At 38.8% G+C, this 20,277-nt stretch overlaps 1 protein-coding gene across 4 annotated transcripts in view; it reads left to right on the forward strand.

Moving 5' to 3' along the window:
- Positions 1–1,378: 1,378 nt before the first annotated feature.
- The window catches only part of LOC115223858 (regulator of nonsense transcripts 2), a 107,268-nt gene continuing 88,369 nt past the window's right edge, over positions 1,379–20,277 (forward strand). For all 4 annotated transcript variants that reach the window (XM_036513028.1, XM_036513031.1, XM_036513030.1 and 1 more), the window contains exons 1-2: positions 1,379–1,721; positions 15,464–15,894. In XM_036513028.1, coding sequence (XP_036368921.1) covers positions 15,482–15,894 — 413 coding nt within the window. In that variant the 5' untranslated portion in view covers positions 1,379–1,721; positions 15,464–15,481. The remainder of the gene's footprint in view (positions 1,722–15,463; positions 15,895–20,277) is intronic.

The following is a 20,277-nucleotide window of genomic DNA, read 5'->3' on the forward strand; positions in this document are numbered from 1 at the left end:
GTGGTGGGAGAACACAGCTTATTTTTAACCTGTTACAAATATTTACAGAAAATACTTTAGTTTAACATCAATAATAAACGATAGGAGGTATATAACTACAGATATGCCTTTCCTTTCCTTTCCCCACCAACCGATTATGTTTCCTCGTAGATTTCGGTAAACTGGATATTCTAAACTCGAATTCTCAACGAGTACGTTCCAGATGGTGTAAGATCACTATTATATCGGAATTTGATTTGAAAAAAGTTAAATGCGGGGCTGGTGGTTGATAGATAAATACTTCATTCACCATCAAAATATATGGTGAAACAAAGTTGGCGTGTGTGAAATATCCCATTCCACTCCAGTTTTTTTAATTTTTTATATCAAATTACGACTTATTCGTGATCTACAGCATCCGAAAAGTATTTGTAGAACATTTTATCCAAAAATATCTAGGTTTTCAGAGAGTTTTGGGGGAAAACGAATCACGGTATGTGAACTATCCGAAACTCCACTTCACCTTTTCTCATCAAATTCCAATATACCCCTAATTTATACCCCTGGAAAACTTCATTACAAACAGTTGCAATTTTGAAAAAGTTAGAAAGAAACTAAGCCGGAGTGGTGGGTACGATAGTAAGAATTTTGTAATATATTTCTATGGATCTTTTCCTTTTGAACGGCACTTTGTAACATAATTTCTAGGTAACTAAAAAGTTCTAAACTTCGTATACTGGTAGAATGTGTTTATAAAACATCATTTTCTCTTGGTTTTATCGAGGAAAATCTATAGTTTTTTAAGATATTTCGTCTGAAATTTCGAGCATTTCGGCAATTTTACGAAGTTTTAAAGTGTTTAGTTAACTAGAAATTGTGTGCCGTTCAAAAGGAAAAGATCCTATTTCTACTATACTCAGGATATTTGCCTTCCTTTTTGCCCTCGTATTTATTGAATTTGCCAGGCTACAGCTATGTCATGTATTTTTACAATTGTCGCCAGTGAAATATCGACAAATGGGTTCCAATATGTAAAGATATTAATAATAAAGGGACAATGGCAGAGATAAAAGAAAAGGAACTCCAAGTAAAAAGTAATCGAGAGATAGGTGGGAAGACAGGAATGATAGGACAAAAATAATTATAATCACTATACGATATACTCCTCAATTTACTTATTAAATACTGATAATAATAATAATAAATAATAATTATTATTATTATTACGGATATTAATTAAAAACTGCAAAATTTATTTATTTATATACAGAATGTTTTTGTGTCTGAATCGGTGTTGGTGGATGCTGACTTCCGGTATAGCAATTCTTTTTTACTCTCCACGCAATGGTTACTCCCTTTCTCCCTTTAAACTCGATGCTTGACCTCCCCCACTTCCTGTGTAAGCCTTGTCTGCGTGACGGACACATGTGGTCACATAACTACAGGAATCTCTTTTCCCTCCCCTCTCTCTCTCTCTCTCTCTGTGTGTGTCTCTATCTCTCCCTCCTGTTACCATTCCCCCATTCACGTAACTACTGTAGTAGTTGTCTCGCAGTCGTCCTAAACCATCATCATCAGCAATAACAACAACAACAGCAGAGGTACCGTTTGTTTGTTTCACCAGAAACGTCCATGAGGAATTCCTTCTTCGTCGTACACTTGTTTTGGTTTTTTTCGACCCTGTCCTCCTGTCAACTAAAACAATTAATGGTCTGCTACTTCCCTTTTTTACTCCATGACAGGTAACGCATATATATATATATATATTTATATACACAAACACAATTATTTACCTTCTGATTCCTCGTTTTTACACGGCAGTTAATTAGCAAACATTGTGTTTTTTTTTAAATATTCGAATTGGTACCCCTTCCTTCGAGGCTATTTCGGGTAAGAATTGTGTTCGTGGTGGGTGAGAGAGAAAACCCGAGGGAGTGAATATCTATATCAAATGTACAAGTATCTTGTTTAACCCTTTGTCAAACTTACACACACATCCATCCCACATGGCTTTTGTATACATTTCTGGAAATTAATTTTACGATGTTACAGAGTGTTTAGTGTGCACCATTAATATTATAACTGGCAATCTTTTACATTGTTCATTCTGTCCTTCCTGTTTGAAGACGGTAGAATCTGATTTGAGGGAAGTTTGCTACTATTTCTCATATACAACGTACGAAGAGAGTCTCCGTTTTCTGTTCGTTCGGTACCTTCTATATATATTTCTCGGCGAGTGACATGTTTAAAACAAGCCGTTAGACGAAAAACGTGAAGTCCGACCAACTTTCCATATTAAAATTGACTCTATTTTTAGAATACAACTGTAAATATTCCGTCGTCATTCGTAAACGGGCTGTGAAATTATCTTCTTTTAACATGCATAAAACAAAGATACACCTCGGAAGTATGATAGTAATATAAACTAACAAACTCTCTCTAATATATATATATATATATATATATATATAGATTGAACCACATGCGTATTTATCGTTATGGTAAAATCTGGCGTGTGATTTGAGTGGATTTCATCCAGATAGTTTTGGGTGAGGAGCTACAAGTGAGTTATTGTGAGTAAAATTACATTTAATTCATTAATAGCGAAACAATTGTCCCAAAATAATCTGTATTTTTGTTATTGTTTATTTGCCCTGTTCGTGTGAGCTAACAATCGTGCTGACTTTCATGGGAAAGATTTATTTTGTGGTTGAAACCTATCGGATCTATTTCCAGTGCTAGAGTGAGCCACATAGTGACCACTCTCTTATATATATATATAATATATAATATATATAATATATATATATATATATATATATATATACACAATTAATCAATATAAGGGTAGCAAAAAATTCAATAGAAATTTATCGCCACCAGCGGTCTAGTGAGAAAGAGAAAATAGTCAAAGACTATATATATAAATTCAACAACAATTGAGGAATGGCCTATTAAGGCCATTCCTCAATTGTTGTTGAATATATATATATATATACATTTCTTTACAACCCACAAGGGGCTAAACACAGAGGGGACAAACAGGACAGACAAACAGATTAAGTTGATTACATCGACCCCAGTACGTAACTGGTGCTTAATTTATCGACCCCGAAAGGATGAAAGCAAAGTCGATACATATACATACATGCACACACAACAGAGCTACAACATGCAAGAAATTTAATGATATAAATTAACACGGGTCTTGAACGGGTACTTCTTTTTTTTGCTTTTCAGACACCTAATTCTACTGCTAATACGTTTAATATAAAGAATACACACACCCGGTGTTTAGGGTTAGGGTTACACCGAAAACGGTTACTGTGCGTATTCTTTACCTCCGCACATGTGTGTGTGTGTGTATATATCATTTTGTTCGACGTTGTTTTTGGTGTCCTGTACCCATATACGCATGTATATATACATGTAGATGTAGGTACGTACATATATGTATGTATATATGCATATGTTTTATTTATTAATTTGTTTGTATACACACACACATATATATATATAATATATATATATATATATATATATGTATAAATTTTTTTATTGTATCCCTGGTTTTTTATACGCTAAGCCACTTGGTGTTAAATTGATGGTATTATTGAATTAATATCTAATTTTTCACCCTTATTTGTAATATTGTGTATATCTCTCTCTATATAAACGGCAGTTTGTCTGTGTGTGTGTCTGTGTGTCTGTCAGGTTGTACCCTCACACTGACCACGGCTTTCAACCGATTCTGATGAAACTTGACACACACATAGCCCAATGTCATAATTCAAAACTAACGCAGCGAAAATTTTGAAAAGTTCCCCCAGTTCTGAAAAAAATCGATAAATTCGACATGGGGTCGAGAATAAGAAACCCAAACCACAGACCGTCTAGGGGACGCAACTCCACCTTTTTTAACTCTAAAAAAAAATTTACCATCATTTTTTTTCCATTTTTTTGCTATTTTTTGGCTATAACTCTCTAAAAATGCTTTATAGTTATTTCCCTTACAAACCTGAGCAACGCCGGGCGATACTGCTAGTATATATATATATATATATATATATATATATATATATATATATAATGTGTGTGTGTGTGTGTGGTGAAGGCGCGTGGCCCAGTAGTTAGAGCGTCGGGCTCATTATCAGGAGTGAGTTCGATTCCCGGGCTGTGTGTTGTATTCTTGAGTAAGACATTTTATTTCACGTTGCTTCAGAAATGAGTTGTCACGTCGCTGGTGCCCAGCTGTATCAACCTTTGCTTTTCTCTTGCATAACATCGGTGGCGTGGAGAGGGGGGAGGCTGGTATGCATGGTTTTACTGCTGGTCTTCCATAATCCACCTTGCCTTGGAGGGGGGAACTTTCTAGACGCAATCCAATCGTCAGTCACTATACCGAAGGAAGTCTTTACCATATATATTTACCAGAAAGGATTGAGAGGAAAAAAAAAAGTGTGCAGGGATTAACAGTTTAACCTGAAGTATTTATATTGTAAAACATAGGTCACCACTATTTCATGAACCTGAAGATTGCATAGTTTAATGCATGAAAGTACTAGTTCAATCAGAATAGACATTTAATATTCTATCATTTCGTTATATTATATTATAAGATTGTAAATAAAATGTGAAAATCAAAGTGGGAATTTCTTTATATATATATATATATCATCATCATCATCATCATCGTTTAACGTCCGTTTTCCGTGCTAGCACGGGTTGGACGGTTCGACCGGGGTCTGGGAAGCCAGGGGCTGCACCAGGCTCCAGTCTGATCTGGCAATGTTTCTACAGCTGGATGCCCTTCCTAACGCCAACCACTCCGTGAGTGTAGTGGGTGCTTTTTACGTGCCACCTGCACTGGTGCCAGGCGAGGCTGGCATCGGCCACGGTCAGATTGGTGCATTTTACGTGCCACCTGCACGATATATATATTTCATCATGTTGTGCTGTTAATCCTTGCACATTTTTCTTTCTCGTTTTTTTTTGCTTTCTCTTTAATCCTTTCTGTCAAAGAGCATAGGCTTGAAACGTCAAAGACTTTTCTATTCTTCCTGGATGTTAAACTAAAATGCTTGTTGTTCTTTCACCTGCCTTTGTTTTTCATTTTCTGTAAATTTGAACTGTATGTGTTCAGCTATATATCCTCATCATTTAATGTCTTTTTTCCTTGCTGGCATGGGTTGGATGATTGGACAGGAGCTAGCAATCCAGGGGACTGCACCAAGCTCCATGGTCTGTTTTGGCATGGTATTTGTGGCTGGATGTCCTTCCCTAAACACCAACAACTTTACTGAGTGGACTGGGTACCTTCACATGGCACCAGCACTAGCAAAATCTGTTTTGGCATGGTTTTTATAGCTGGTTGCCCTTCCAAATGCCAACCACTTTACAGTGAGAACTGAATGCTTTCTGTGTGGCACCAGCACTGGCAAGGTTACCAAGTAACTTGCAAAACAAAGATCCTTTGAGAGGGGTGGTCGTATTAGAAGATGACTTTGTACCAGATGATGAGAGATTAGAGTATGACGTCTTGCAGTAGGAAATACATGGCTACCCTAGTCAGAAGTGGAGAGAGAGATAGTGGGATGTGTCAGTGCACTCTTAAGGTACTGGGGCAAGAATATAAATTGGATGGTAGGGCATTGCTAAAGGTGCATGAATATAAAAAGAGGAGGGAAGTGGGGAGAATGCAGTGACTGGTGAAACCTGGGTATAAGGATGGGGAGACAATGGCAGTGAGGATAGGATTGAGCTGTAGGAGGGGGGAGGGAGAGATAAGCATCATCATCATCATCATCGTTTAAAGCCCACTTTCCATGCTAGCATGGGTTGGACGATTTTGACTGAGGGCTGGCAAACCAGATGGCTGCACCAGGCTCCAATTTTGATCTGGCAGAGTTTCTACAGCTGGATGCCCTTCCTAACGTCAACCACTCCGAGAGTGTAGTGGGTGCTTTTTAACGTGCCACCGGCACGGGTGCCAGTCAGGCGGTACTGGCAATGACCTCGCTCGAATCTTTTTACACATGCCACCGGCACAGGTGCCAGTGAAGCGATGTTGGTAACGATCACGCTTGAATGGTGCCCTTTTACGTGCCACAGGTACAGAAGCCAGTTGGCTACTCTGGCAACGATCACGCTTGGATGGTACTCTTGGCACCCTTGTACATGTAAAAGGGGAAATGTGACAAGGAAGAGAGGGGGTGATGTAGTTTGGTTTATGAGGGTAGGGTGTGTGAAAAATTTTGATTCTACATGTAGTTGGAACACACAGTGCTTCTAAAATTGAGTTTTGCTGAGGAGGGCAGGTTTTCTCAAGAACCTTATATTGCCGGTCATCTCATTCCATAGTCATCTCTTCTGAGGCTCAACATCCTGAAATTGGTCCACACCACTTCATCCCATGTCTTTCTCTTCCACAGTTGCCATCTACTTTAAGTAGTCAGCACTTCTCTTCTAGTCTATGCATGTCTTCTGCATCCAGATCCCATGTCACTCTACCGTGAAGTATAGCTGTTCATATGCAAGTATCATAGAATCTGCCTTTCAGTCTGGGAGAGAGAGTTCTTGTGCTGCCAACAGAAGTAAAAGTTCTCTTTTTCATTGCATTCTTATGCTAGCAACATTACTTGGAGAACATCCTCCAGCACTGCTGATTTGGTCACCTAGGTAACAGAAACTATCTACAACATCAAGAGAGCCTCTTGGGCATTTGATATATACATATGCATATATGTTATATATATATATATATATATATATATATATATATATATATATATATATCATCGTTTAACGTCCGCTTTCCATGACGTTAAACGATGATGAAAAAAACCCACTATTATGCAATTCAAACAATGATAGACATCAGCCAAATCATAAATAAAAACTAAAATATATTTTTATAAAACATTATAAAAATGAATAATCAATATATTATTCATTTTTGTACTTTTTGTGATCTAGTTAAATGTTTTATAAAAATATATTAAAATTTTTATTTATGATTTGGTTTACGTCTATCATTGTTTGAATTGCATAATAGTGTTTTTTTTCTCTAATTAATATGCTATATATTTATCTTGTGAAATTTGATTTAATACTAAATTGAATTTTTCCCTGTAAGTTTGGAGTTATACTCCCTAATATTATTATTTGGTAGACAGAAACTGAAAGAAGCCTGTCGTATATATATATGTGTGTGAGTGTCTGTGTTTATCCCCCTAGCATTGCTTGACAACCGATGCTGGTGTGTTTATGTCCCCGTTACTTAGCGGTTCGGCAAAAGAGACCGATAGAATAAGTACTGGGCTTACAAAGAATAAGTCCCAGGGTCGAGTTGCTCGATTAAAGACGGTCCTCGAGCATGGCCGCAGTCAAATGACTGAAACAAGTAAAAGAGTAAGAGTAAAGAGTATAGTTGGATAATTTTACTTTCTCCAGAATTATGCTCACCAGAACTGGTTGTACTTGATTTGGGAATGCCAACATGGTTCTCAAAACATTAAACAATTTAATAGCTTTAGTGACTGTACTCCGGCAATTTATCCTCATGGGAAATCAAATAGGGTATGCATTTTAACTTGCGTAAATATAAATATCTGAAAAAAAAAAATACTGAGCTATGTTATGATATGTAGTAAGAGGCATACCTAATACATATGAACACAAATATACAGATTTGAATAGTTTTGATTTTGTCACATTGCCAATAAAAAAAGCTTACATTATTTTGGCCAACTCCTGTATATGTATGTGTGTGTGTATATATATATATAATGTGACCGCGTGTATACCGTTGGCGATTTTTTTTTTTTTTTTTCCTCTGTCTTCCCTTCTCTGGATCTTTCCTTCTCCTATGTTTCTGACAAAGAGCTCCGCTCGAAACGTTAAACCCTCCTTCTTTCCTGAGCATCCAATAATACTATATTTGTTCCACGTCCTCTCGTTGTTGTGTTTTTTTGTGCTTTCATGTTTGGATTAACTATATATAGTTAATTGCTACGATGATCCGGTTCTTGACTGAAGATTGAGGGCTTCGAATGTCCCGTCCGTGTTTTTTGTATCGTCTTCTAAGTGTTTTGCGTTCTTGTCCCAGTTTGTATTTTTTTTCTACATATAATAATAATAATAATAATAATATATATATATATAGGGAGAGTTTATGAAAAAAACAAAAGATGAAGACAGGTGGTGTATAACGCTCAGGAATAGAAAACGTCTTTTACGTTTCGAGCCTACACTCTTCTACAGAAAGGGACACAGAAAAAACACGGAGAGAAAAAAATGTGTGTAGTGGCTAACATACATGTATATATATGTGTAGGGTGTGATGAATAAATTGTTGTCTAAATTATACAAAAATGAAAAACAACTGACACCTCATTTTAACAGATATATTTACCAAAATTACATAAAAATATCTTGAAATACTAAAAAGTAAATTTATTCAATAAAATTGCCATTAGCTTTTACCATGGTCTCCAGATGACTTCGGAATCTTCTGCAACTCTTCTGGATGGTCTCCTTGTTTTGTTTAACCCTTTAGTGTTTAAACTGGCCAAATCCGGCCCAATATATTCTACATGTTTTATATTCAAACTGTCTAGCCTCTCACACCTAACCTACAATGCCATTCTAAAAATAAGTAATCACATCATTGAAACCTCAAAGCTGTAAGATGATCCAGGATTAATTCAAAACATTTGAGTGAATAAGTATTACATTTAACAGAGTAATCTGAACACTAAAGGGTTAAGTTGGTGAATGCTGACATAATACTTGCTTTCAGTTCATCTTCGGTGTTACAAGGAATTTTGTTGGTCTCTCGCTCACCTGCTCCCTACACATGATAACCAAGGAAGTTGCAGTCTGGGGAGTTAGGTGGCCAGATGTTTCCCAATGTTTCACTGCTGCGGTTGTTTGGAACCTCTGTATTAGATGTTCCAAGTTCAATAGGATACTTAGCCAAAATGGATCTACAGGGTAACAAATGATATAAACTTGTCATCATCATCATCATCGTTTAATGTCCGCTTTCCATGCTAGCATGGGTTGGACGGTTCAACTGGGGTCTGGGAAGCCCGAAGGTTGCACCGGGCCAGTCAGATCTGGCAGTGTTTCTACAGTTGGATGCCCTTCCTAATGCCAACCACTCCGTGAGTGTAGTGGGTGCTTTTTATGTGCTACCTACACAGGTGCCAGACGAGGCTGGTGAACGGCCACGCTCGGATAGTGCTTTTTATGTGCCACCAGCACAGAGGCCAGGAGAGGCTGGCAGCGGCCACGATCGGATGGTGTTTGTTACGTGCCAACAGCACGGAGGCCAGTCGATGCGGTGCTGGCTACGGCCACGTTCGGATGGTTCTCTTATGTGCCACAACTACAAATTCCATTGATGTTGATATCATAATTTTCCCTGTACATACTAAGTACAGTAGTAGCCACACCACTGTACTGGAAGCAGACTAGATGGTGATATTCTACATGGAACTTTAAATTCAATTGTAGCATTTTACATCTAACTGTGCACACTAGATATAATATATTATACATATACATACTCTTTACTTGTTTCAGTCATTTGACTGTGGCTATGCTGGAGCACCGCCTTTAGTCGAGCAACTCGACGCCGGGACCTATTCTTTTTGTAAGCCCAGTACTTATTCTATCGGTCTCTTTTTTGCCGAACCGCTAAGTGACGGAGACGTAAACACACCAGCATCGGTTGTCAAGCAATGCTAGGGGGACAAACACAAACACACAAACACACACACATACATATATATATACACATATATACGACAGGCTTCTTTCAGTTTCCGTCTACCAAATCCACTCACAAGGCATTGGTCAGCCCGGGGCTATAGCAGAAGACACTTGCCCAAGATGCCACGCAGTGGGACTGAACCCGGAACCATGTGGTTGGTTAGCAAGCTACTTACCACACAGCCATTCCTGCGCCTATACATATGTACTTTTTTTTTTATTAATGCTACAAAAACATCACAAAATAGCTGCTACTCAGAGTATCATATTCCTGTTCATTGGGGAACAACTGTCTGACAAATGGGAAAGTGAAACTCATGAGTAGCAGTTGTTTTTGTGTTGTTTTTGCAGCTTTAATAAAAAAAGCATATTCCTCTACCCTTGGTATTCCAAGTACTATTTTTTTTCTACTGTGTTTTGCATTTATGTGCTTACTCGTGTTTGCGTGTGTATATATATAGGGCGGCGAGCTGGCAGAAACGTTAGCGCGCCAGGCGAAATGTTTAGCGGTATTTCGTCTGTTGTTACGTTCTGAGTTCAAATTCCGCCGAGGTCAACTTTGCCTTTCATCCTTTCGGGGTCGATAAATAAAGAACCAGTTTCGCACTGGGGTCGATGTAATTGACTTAATCCGTTTGTCTGTCCTTCTTTGTCCCCTCTATGTTTAGCCCCTTGTGGGTAGTAAAGAAATATATATATATATGTGTATGTATGTATGTGAATATATATATATATATATATATATATATAATTGAAGATGCATGGCTCGGTGGTTAGAGCATCGAGCTTACGATCGTGAGGTTGTGAGTTTGAATCCCGGACTGGACTACGTGTTGTGTTCTTGAGCAAGACGCTTTATTTCACGTTGCTCCAGTTAAACTCAGCTCTAGAAATGAGTTGTGACGTTACAGGTGCCAAGCTGTATCGGCCTTCGCCTTTCCCTTGGATAACATTGGTGGCATGGAGTGGGGAGGCTGGTATGCATGGGTAACTTTCTAGGTGCAATCCCATGGTCATTCATGACCGAAGGGGGTCTCAAGTAATTATGAATAAGGGCAAAAAGAAAAAAAATTCTTTGCTACCATGCTGAAAAATAGATGCTAAATCATCTAACCACATAAAATATTTTCACATATTATTACAGCAATTGTTGAAACGAGGTATAACTATATTTTTATGAATTTGTGTTAGCTTACTTTCCTCATTTTGACATGTGGCGTAATCATATGAGTAAAAACATTTTATGTGGTTAGACGATTTAGTGTCTATTTTGCAGCATATTGGCAAAGAAAATTTTTTTCTTTTTGCCCTTATTTATTGTATTTATAATTTTCACCTTAAAAGGTATTTTTCATATGCTGACCACTGGTAAATTTTTAAAATAAAATTTTATCCTTATATTAGAAGTATATATATATATATATTATATATATATATATACACACACACACACACATATATATATATATATATACATAGCGTGGAATGTTGAAGTGAATCTAACGGTTTTTGTGTGTTTCTTAAATGGCTTATAAACACCTTCCACGCTGCAATTGTTTCCAGCACACAATCTCAGATCAAGTCACTTGCTATGCAAGTACATCTCTGTAATATATATGTATATATATATATGTGTATATATATATATATATATATATATATATATATATATATAGTTTATTCTAAGTTCTACTGTAATTAAACAACCCTCCCTCCTTTCACTAACTGAAGTTCTTTAAGTTCGTTTAAAATTTTCGTTAGTCTTTATCAGGGTCCATCTATCTTTTGATTTGCTACTCTATAATGAGTCTTCCTGCCCCTGGATACATTTATTATTTAACTCTTTGAAATGATTTATAATCTGCAAAATGTATATCTCTTATTGATAATCTTGCTATTTCAGTGTGTGTCTGGCCTTGTTCTAGATTAGCATTATTTCCATTGGTTGTTGCTTTTACGTCCATGCTATCCCTCACTGAGTAGACCTGTCATAGTCCACAACATCCCTCTCATTTTGACACAGTATGTCTAGGAGTACATTATTCAGCGTTTCTTTTTATAAAGACTGTAAGTTGGAATTTGTGCCAGATTTGACTATTAGTTTTAGTGACCATATGTAATCTTTCTCATAGTGAGTTCTCATTAAAGCTGGTAATTCCCATGAGTAAATGAAGGAGGCTGTGTGTGGTTGCTCAGCCTGCTAAATACAACAGTCAGAACTGCTTCAGGTCACAAGATGAGGTAATATATAGTGTATATGCTGGTGTATGAGTTGCACTCTTGCATTAAACCCCATCACCATTTTACAAGTATAGTTTGTGGAAAAAACAAATGTATGTTTCATCATGTACATATTGAAAAAATATTTTTATGTGGTTTTGTAAAGAAAATGTATGATTCTGTGCTTGTAAGTACAATATTATGACTGTATATTAGAATAGTGGAGGTGCAATGGCCCAGTGGTTAGGGCAGCGGACTCGCGGTCATAGGATCGCGGTTTCAATTCCCAGACCGGGCGTTGTGAGTGTTTATTGAGCGAAAACACCTAAAGCTCCACGTGGCTCCGGCAGGGGATGGTGGTGATCCCTGCTGTACTCTTTCACAACTTTCTCTCACTCTTACTTCCTGTTTCTGTTGTACCTGTATTTCAAAGGGCCGGCCTTGTCACTCTCTGTGTCACGCTGAATATCCCCGAGAACTACGTTAAGGGTACACGTGTCTGTGGAGTGCTCAGCCACTTACATGTTAATTTCACGAGCAGGCTGTTCCGTTGATTCGGATCAACCGGAACCCTCGTCGTTGTAACCGACGGAGTGCTTCCATATTAGAATAAAATATGAAACCGTAAATAAACTACATTGTGGAAGTACCTGTAGTAATACAGTTTTCAAGATATAGAATCTAGAAACTGAATTCCTTGTCTGGTAACCACATATGGTACAGAGATTATGTACCATACTTTGTAGTGAGCTTGTTGGTGTGAGGAGGTTTGTATGTTGTAACTAGATTGACAAAAATGAAGTAATTTACTGACAAGACTGCAATATTATTACACCACAGAGTACCAGCACCCTCTCTCATGAGCAAGGTGTAATCTTCTGACTTGTCTACATGGGCAGCGCCATCGAAAAGTTTGGTGTCCCATCCAACCCATTCCAGCATGCAAAGTGGTTTAACCCTTTCATTACCAACCCGGCTGAAACCGGCTCTGGTTCTGAATACAAATGTCTTGTTTTCATAAGTTTCCAATTAAAATCTTTCACCAAACTTTAGTCACAATTTACGTTCCTAACACTAGCTTAACGATAACCAAGTTATTTTACTGAATTCTTTGTTATATTTAAAGTAATTGAAAGAAATACAGAGCATCTCAAAATATATAGTAACGAAAGGGTTAAAACAGTGATGATAGGTGTGTGTGTGTGTGTATGTATACATATGTAGATGTATTTATGTATCTGTGTGTGTGCATATATATAAATATAAATACATCTATACATACAGAATGCGCGTGTTTTTAAGATTTTGTATTACAGCTCACATAATTAGCCTTCTGTTATGAGAATCACAGATGTCCAGTTTGATAAGTAGCAAATTACCAGCTAAATAGTTCATAGTTTGTGTTTGTTTGTGTGTGTGTATATATATATATATCTGTGTGTGTGTGGGTGTGTGTATATATGTGTGCGTATATATATGTGTGTGTGTGTGTGTATATGTGTGTGTGTGTGTATATGTGTGTGTGTGTGTATATATGTGTGTGTGTGTGTATATGTGTGTGTGTGTATATATATGTGTGTGTGTGTGTGTGTATATGTGTGTGTGTGTATATATGTGTGTGGTGTGTGTGTGTATATATATGTGTGAGTGTGTGTGTGTATATATGTGTGTGTGTGTGTGTGTATATATATGTGTGTGTGTGTGTATATATATGTGTGTGTATATATATATATGTGTGTGTGTGTGTATATATATGTGTGTGTATATATATATATGTGTGTGTGTGTGTGTGTATATATATGTGTGTGTATATATATATATATATGTGTGTGTATATATATATATATATGTGTGTGTGTGTGTGTATCCATGGCTAATCCAGATCTTCTTTACATTACCCACCAAAACAGTAGGATTGGAAAAGCTTAAAACTGTAAACTTACATAGTTGATGGATTGTTAAATACAGTGGTTTCTTAACTTGTAGCACTAAGTTCAACTCTCTCTGGGTATAGCATAGAGAGTGATGGTCACTCTTCATCAATTCTGTATGGCTATTTCATTTGTCTTTCTGTGTATTCTGATTCACATATAGAGCTAAGCTATATAAAGGTGTGGTTTGTTTTTTCACTTCCTTTAAGCCTGCATAACTCATCAGATTACTTTAGTATAGCATGATAATAATAATTTCTCACATTGGCACCAGACCAGCAGTTTGTATTGGAGAGATATAACTGAATTCACCCTGATACATGATGAGTTTTTATTTCCATTTGAAGTGCAGGCTTAGTTCTGTGGCTAAGAAGCTTGTTTTCCAACCATGTAATCTTGTATTCAGTCCCTCTACTTGACACCTTGGGCAAATATCTTCTACTGCTATCACTCTGGGTTATCCAAAGTCTTGTGAATGGATTTGGTTGAGGGAAACCAAAAGAAACCCATCACATGTATGTTTGGGTATATATGTATATATATGCTGATGCTGAGACCCCCTTCAGTCATGACTGACCATGGGATTGCACCTAGAAAGTTACCCCCCCAGGCACAAGTCCGGGCAAGGTTGTTTACGGAAGACTGGCAGTCGCCCATGCATACCAGCCTCCCATCTCCATGCCACCAGTGTTATCCAAGAGAAAGGCAAAGGGGCCGATACAGCTTGGCACTTGTGACGTCGTAACTCATTTCTACAGCTGAGTGAACTGGAGCAACGTGAAATAAAGTGTCTTGCTCAAGAACACAACACGCAGCCCAGTCCGGGATTCGAACTCACAACTTCACGATCGTAAGCTCAATGCTCTAACCACTGAGCCATGCGATATAGATATATTCTCGGAGTGGTTGGCGTTAGGAAGGGTATCCAGCTGTAGAAACAACGCCAGATCAGATTGGAGTCTGGTGTAGTCATCTGGTTTGCCGGACCTCAGTCAAATCGTTCAACCCATGCATGGAAAGCGGACGTTAAACGATGATGATGATGATATATATATATATATATATATATATATACTCACATGTATGTGTGTGTATCCGGCCTTCGCTATGATAGCTCGCACAACACAGGTCCTTGGTTTCAATGGCTTCTGTGCATGACTGTGGCTTTGAACTAGTTAATCATGCTCCATATTCTCCTGATTTGGCTCTTTCTGGCTCTTATCTGTTCCCAACATAATATAAAAAACACTTGGCTGGGAACCAGTATTGCAGTGATGATAATGTCACGTCTGCTGTTGATGACTTTTTTGACAAACAGGATCAAAGCTTCTTCACCTATGGGATCCGAGCACTGCAACACTGATGGAAGATGTGGGCTGCAAGGGGACTATGTTGAAAAAGAAACCTCGTGGGCTGCAAGGGGACTATGTTGAAAAAGAAACCTCATTTAGTCACATTCCATGAGAGTATCTTGGTCAGTCTATGAACTTTCCAGCCACACCTTGTAGTATTGACACTGTGTAGGAATAACTCTTTATAACTTTTTTTTTATCTAGATTTAAAAGCTGTTTATCATGAGCAGTTGTAAAGAAGAAAGTGAAAGCTGCCTGTCCCTGTGCGCTGCTAACGGCCATGAGGATGCCGAACAGTTTGACAGAATCTCATCCAGCCAGACTCCTGCTGTCTCGTCTACGACCTGTGCAGAGGTAGCCATCCATCCAAACAAGAGCAAGTCACCGAAAATGTCTCCCAGCAGCAGCAGCAGCAGCTCATCGGATGCTGCAGTTCTGCAGAGGACTACCATTGCTGATGTGATGACCAAGAGCAAAGACTTTGAGACGTTCCATTTGGCGCCGGGCAAGAAGGCGGACAGCAAATATTACAAAGAGGAGAGTGCCGAGACTACGAAGGAGAAGAACCGCAACAGTAGTAAGAAGGCGAGCAAGGAGAGCGGGAAGCCGTATTCCGGCAAGGAAGGTGTAAAATGGTAATTATGGCACTTTTTCTCATTTATTTGGATGTCAGTTCTCAAATGCTTTGATAAAGTAAGAGATCATTTTATGAAAAACATAAATCTGGTTCCGGGTTCAGTCCCACTGTGTGGCACCTTGGGCAAGTGTCTTCTACTATATACTATAGCCTTGGGCCGATCAAAGCCTTGTGAGTGGATTTGGTAGACGGAAACTGAAAGAAGCCCGTTGTATATATGTGTGTATATATATATATATATGTATGTATGTATGTGTGTGTGTGTGTGTGTGTGTGTGTGTGTGTGTGTGTGTGTGTTGTGTGTGTGTGTGTATGTATGTATGTATGTATGTATGTATGTATGTATATGTGTGTGTATGTATGTTTGTGTGTCTGTGTTTGTCCCCCCAACATCGCTTGACAACCGATGCTGGTGTGTTTACGTCCCCGTAACTTAGCGGTTCGGCAAAAGAGACCGACAGAATAGGCTTACAAAGAATAAGTCCTGGGGTCGATTTGCTCGACTAAAGGTGGTGCTCCAGCATGGCCACAGTCACAGGACTGAAACAAATAAAAAGTAAAAAAAAAGTAAAAAGTATCCTGGAAGTGGAAATCTTTATTTCTTAGCTCATGATTTAACCCTTTAGCATTTAAACCGGCCATATCCGGCCAAAAGTATTCTGCCTGTTTTATGTTCAAACTGACCAGATCTGGTCTCTCACACCAACCCTACAATATTGTTTTAAAAATTAACATCTGCCTCATCAAATTCTCATAGTTACAAGATAATGCACTTAAACTGGCCATATCTGGCCAAAAGTATTCTGCCTGTTTTATGTTCAAACTGACCAGATCTGGTCTCTCACACCAACCCTACAATATTGTTTTAAAAATTAACATCTGCCTCATCAAATTCTCATAGTTACAAGATAATGCACTTAAACTGGCCATATCTGGCCAAAAGTATTCTGCCTGTTTTATGTTCAAACTGACCAGATCTGGTCTCTCACACCAACCCTACAATATTGTTTTAAAAATTAACATCTGCCTCATCAAATTCTCATAGTTACAAGATAATGCACTTAAACTGGCCATATCTGGCCAAAAGTATTCTGCCTGTTTTATGTTCAAACTGACCAGATCTGGTCTCTCACACCAACCCTACAATATTGTTTTAAAAATTAACATCTGCCTCATCAAATTCTCATAGTTACAAGATAATGCACTTAAACTGGCCATATCTGGCCAAAAGTATTCTGCCTGTTTTATGTTCAAACTGACCAGATCTGGTCTCTCACACAACCCTACAATATCGTTTTAAAAATTAACATCTGCCTCATCAAATTCTCATAGTTACAAGATAATGCACTTAAACTGGCCATATCTGGCCAAAAGTATTCTGCCTGTTTTATGTTCAAACTGACCAGATCTGGTCTCTCACACCAACCCTACAATATCGTTTTAAAAATTAACATCTGCCTCATCAAATTCTCATAGTTACAAGATAATGCACTTAAACTGGCCATATCTGGCCAAAAGTATTCTGCCTGTTTTATGTTCAAACTGACCAGATCTGGTCTCTCACACCAACCCTACAATATCGTTTTAAAAATTAACAGCTTCCTCATCAAAATCTCATAGCTACAAGATAATGCATGATTAGTTCAAAACAATGTGGATGAAGAAGCATTAATTTTGGCAGAATAATGCGAACACTAAAGGGTTAAATATGCATACGTGCATAAGGCTGTGACAAAATGCTTAACACCATTTCTTCTGGCTCTCTATGTTCCCGGTTCAAATCCCACCAAGGTCAACTTAGCATCTCATCCCTTTAGAGTTGATAAAATAAAGTATCAGTCAAGCAATGGGGTTGGTGTGATGTGATCAGCTTGCTTCGTCCCCCTCAGAATTGCTTGCCTTGAACCCTACAGTCCTGTTTATGGTGATGTTGTGATCCCAGTCACATGACCTGGAAACAGTAACCATCCTTAAGGTTCAAGTATGTGTGATGCATACATGTTGTATGTGTATGAATATCATGTGAATATGCCAAGTCCACTCAGCTGGCAAAAATGAGCTGGCCTTGTTACACTCTATGTTGTTGAATTTCCCTGAGAACTATGTTAAGGATACATGTGTCTGTGGAGTGCTCAACCACTTGCATGTTAATTTCATGAGCAGGCTGTTCCATTGATCGGATCAACTGGAACCCTCATCATTGTAACTGATGGAGTGCCAGTTATTATTATCATTATTATTATTATTGTTATTATGCCAAGTACAAAGGCAGTGAATTGGCAGAAACGTTAGCATGCTGGGCGAAATGCTTAGCGGTATTTCGTCTGCCGCTTCGTTCTGAGTTCAAATTCCACCGAGGTTGACTTTGCCTTTCATCCTTTCGGGGTTGATTAAATAAGTACCAGTTCCGCACTGGGGTTGATATAATCGACTTAATCCGTTTGTCTGTCCTTGTTTGTCCCTTCTGTGTTTAGCCCCTTGTGGGTAGTAAAAAAATAGGTATTTCCTTTACCACTAAGTCCTGAGTTCAAATTCCACAGAGGTTGACTTTGCCTTTCATTCTTTTGGGGGTCAATAAAGTACCAGTTGCGTACTGGGATCGATCTAATCAACTGCCCCCCCCTCTCCCAAAGTTTCAGGCCTTGTGCTTATTATAGAAAGGATTATTATGCCAAGTACAGCAGTATCCAGCTTTGTCTGGATTTAGTAACTGCAATAACTAGAGATGGTTTAGGGTTTATCTTGGAAGGGCGGCGAATTGGCAGAAACGTTAGCATGTTGGGCGAGATGCTTAGCGGTATTTCGTCTGCCGTTATGTTCTGAGTTCAAACTCCGCCGAGGTCGACTTTGCCTGTCATCCTTTAGGGGTCGATAAATTAAGTACCAGTTACGCACTGGGGTCGATGTAATCGACTTGATACCTATGTCTGTCCTTGTTTGTCCCTTCTGTGTTTAGCCCCTTGTGGGTAGTAAAAAAATAGGTATTTCCTTTACCACTAAGTCCTGAGTTCAAATTCCACAGAGGTTGACTTTGCCTTTCATCCTTTCGGGGGTCAATAAAGTACCAGTTGGGTACTGGGATCGATCTAATCAACTGCCCCCCCCCTCTCCCAAAGTTTCAGGCCTTGTGCTTATTATAGAAAGGATTATTATGCCAAGTACAGCAGTATCCAGCTTTGTCTGGATTTAGTAACTGCAATAACTAGAGACGGTTTAGGGTTTATCTTGGAAGGGCGGCGAATTGGCAGAAACGTTAGCATGTTGGGCGAGATGCTTAGCGGTATTTCGTCTGCCGTTATGTTCTGAGTTCAAACTCCGCCGAGGTCGACTTTGCCTTTCATCCTTTAGGGGTCGATAAATTAAGTACCAGTTACGCACTGGGGTCGATGTAATCGACTTGATACCTATGTCTGTCCTTGTTTGTCCCCGGCAGAAACGTTAGCACGTCCGGCGAGATGCTTAGCGGTATTTCGTCTGCTGTTACGTTCTGAGTTCAAACTCCGCCGAGGTCGACTTTGCCTTTCATCCTTTCGGGGTCGATAAATTAAGTACCAGCTATGCACTGGGGTCGATGTAATCGACTTGATACCTATGTCTGTCCTTGTTTGTCCCCTCTGTGTTTAGCCCCTTGTGGGTAATAAAGAAATAGGTTTAGGGTTTATTTTGGAACTTATCACATGAAATTTACTATACTTTGCATAAATTTTTGCTTTATATCATAGCTTTATCTTTATTTGGAAAATTAAAGTAACTTGTGTTGATGTGGTTGATGCTGAAGTGGGTCACTTCATCATCGTCATCATCATATGTCCGTTTTCCATGCTGGCATGAGGGTTGATGATTTGACAGGATCCATTGAGCTGCTTGGTCTGTATTGAACTCCAGTGACAGCTGTGACAGGGTTTCTATGGCTGGATGCTCTTCCTTGGAAGCACTCCGTCGATTACGACGACGAGGGATCCGGTTGATCCGAATCAACGGAACAGCCTGCTCGTGAAATTAACGTGTAAGTGGCTGAGCACTCCACAGACACGTGTACCCTTAACGTAGTTCTCGGGGATATTCAGCGTGACACAGAGTGTGACAAGACTGGCCCTTTGAAATACAAGTACAGCAGAAACAGGAAGTAAGAGTGAGAGAAAGTTGTGGTGAAAGAGTACAGCAGGGATCACCACCATCCCCTGCCGGAACTGCGTGGAGCTTTAGGTGTTTTTCGCTCAATAAACACTCAGAACGCCCGGTCTGGGAATCGAAACCACGATCCTATGACCGGGAGTCCGCTGCCCTAACCACTGGGCCATTGCGCCTCCACATACTCTTCCTAACACTAACTTCACAGAGTACACTGGGTGCCTTTCTTGTGCCACCAGTACCAGTGAGG

The sequence above is a fragment of the Octopus sinensis genome, linkage group LG24, assembly GCF_006345805.1.
Source record: "Octopus sinensis linkage group LG24, ASM634580v1, whole genome shotgun sequence".
Classification (NCBI taxonomy): Eukaryota; Metazoa; Mollusca; class Cephalopoda; order Octopoda; family Octopodidae; genus Octopus; species Octopus sinensis.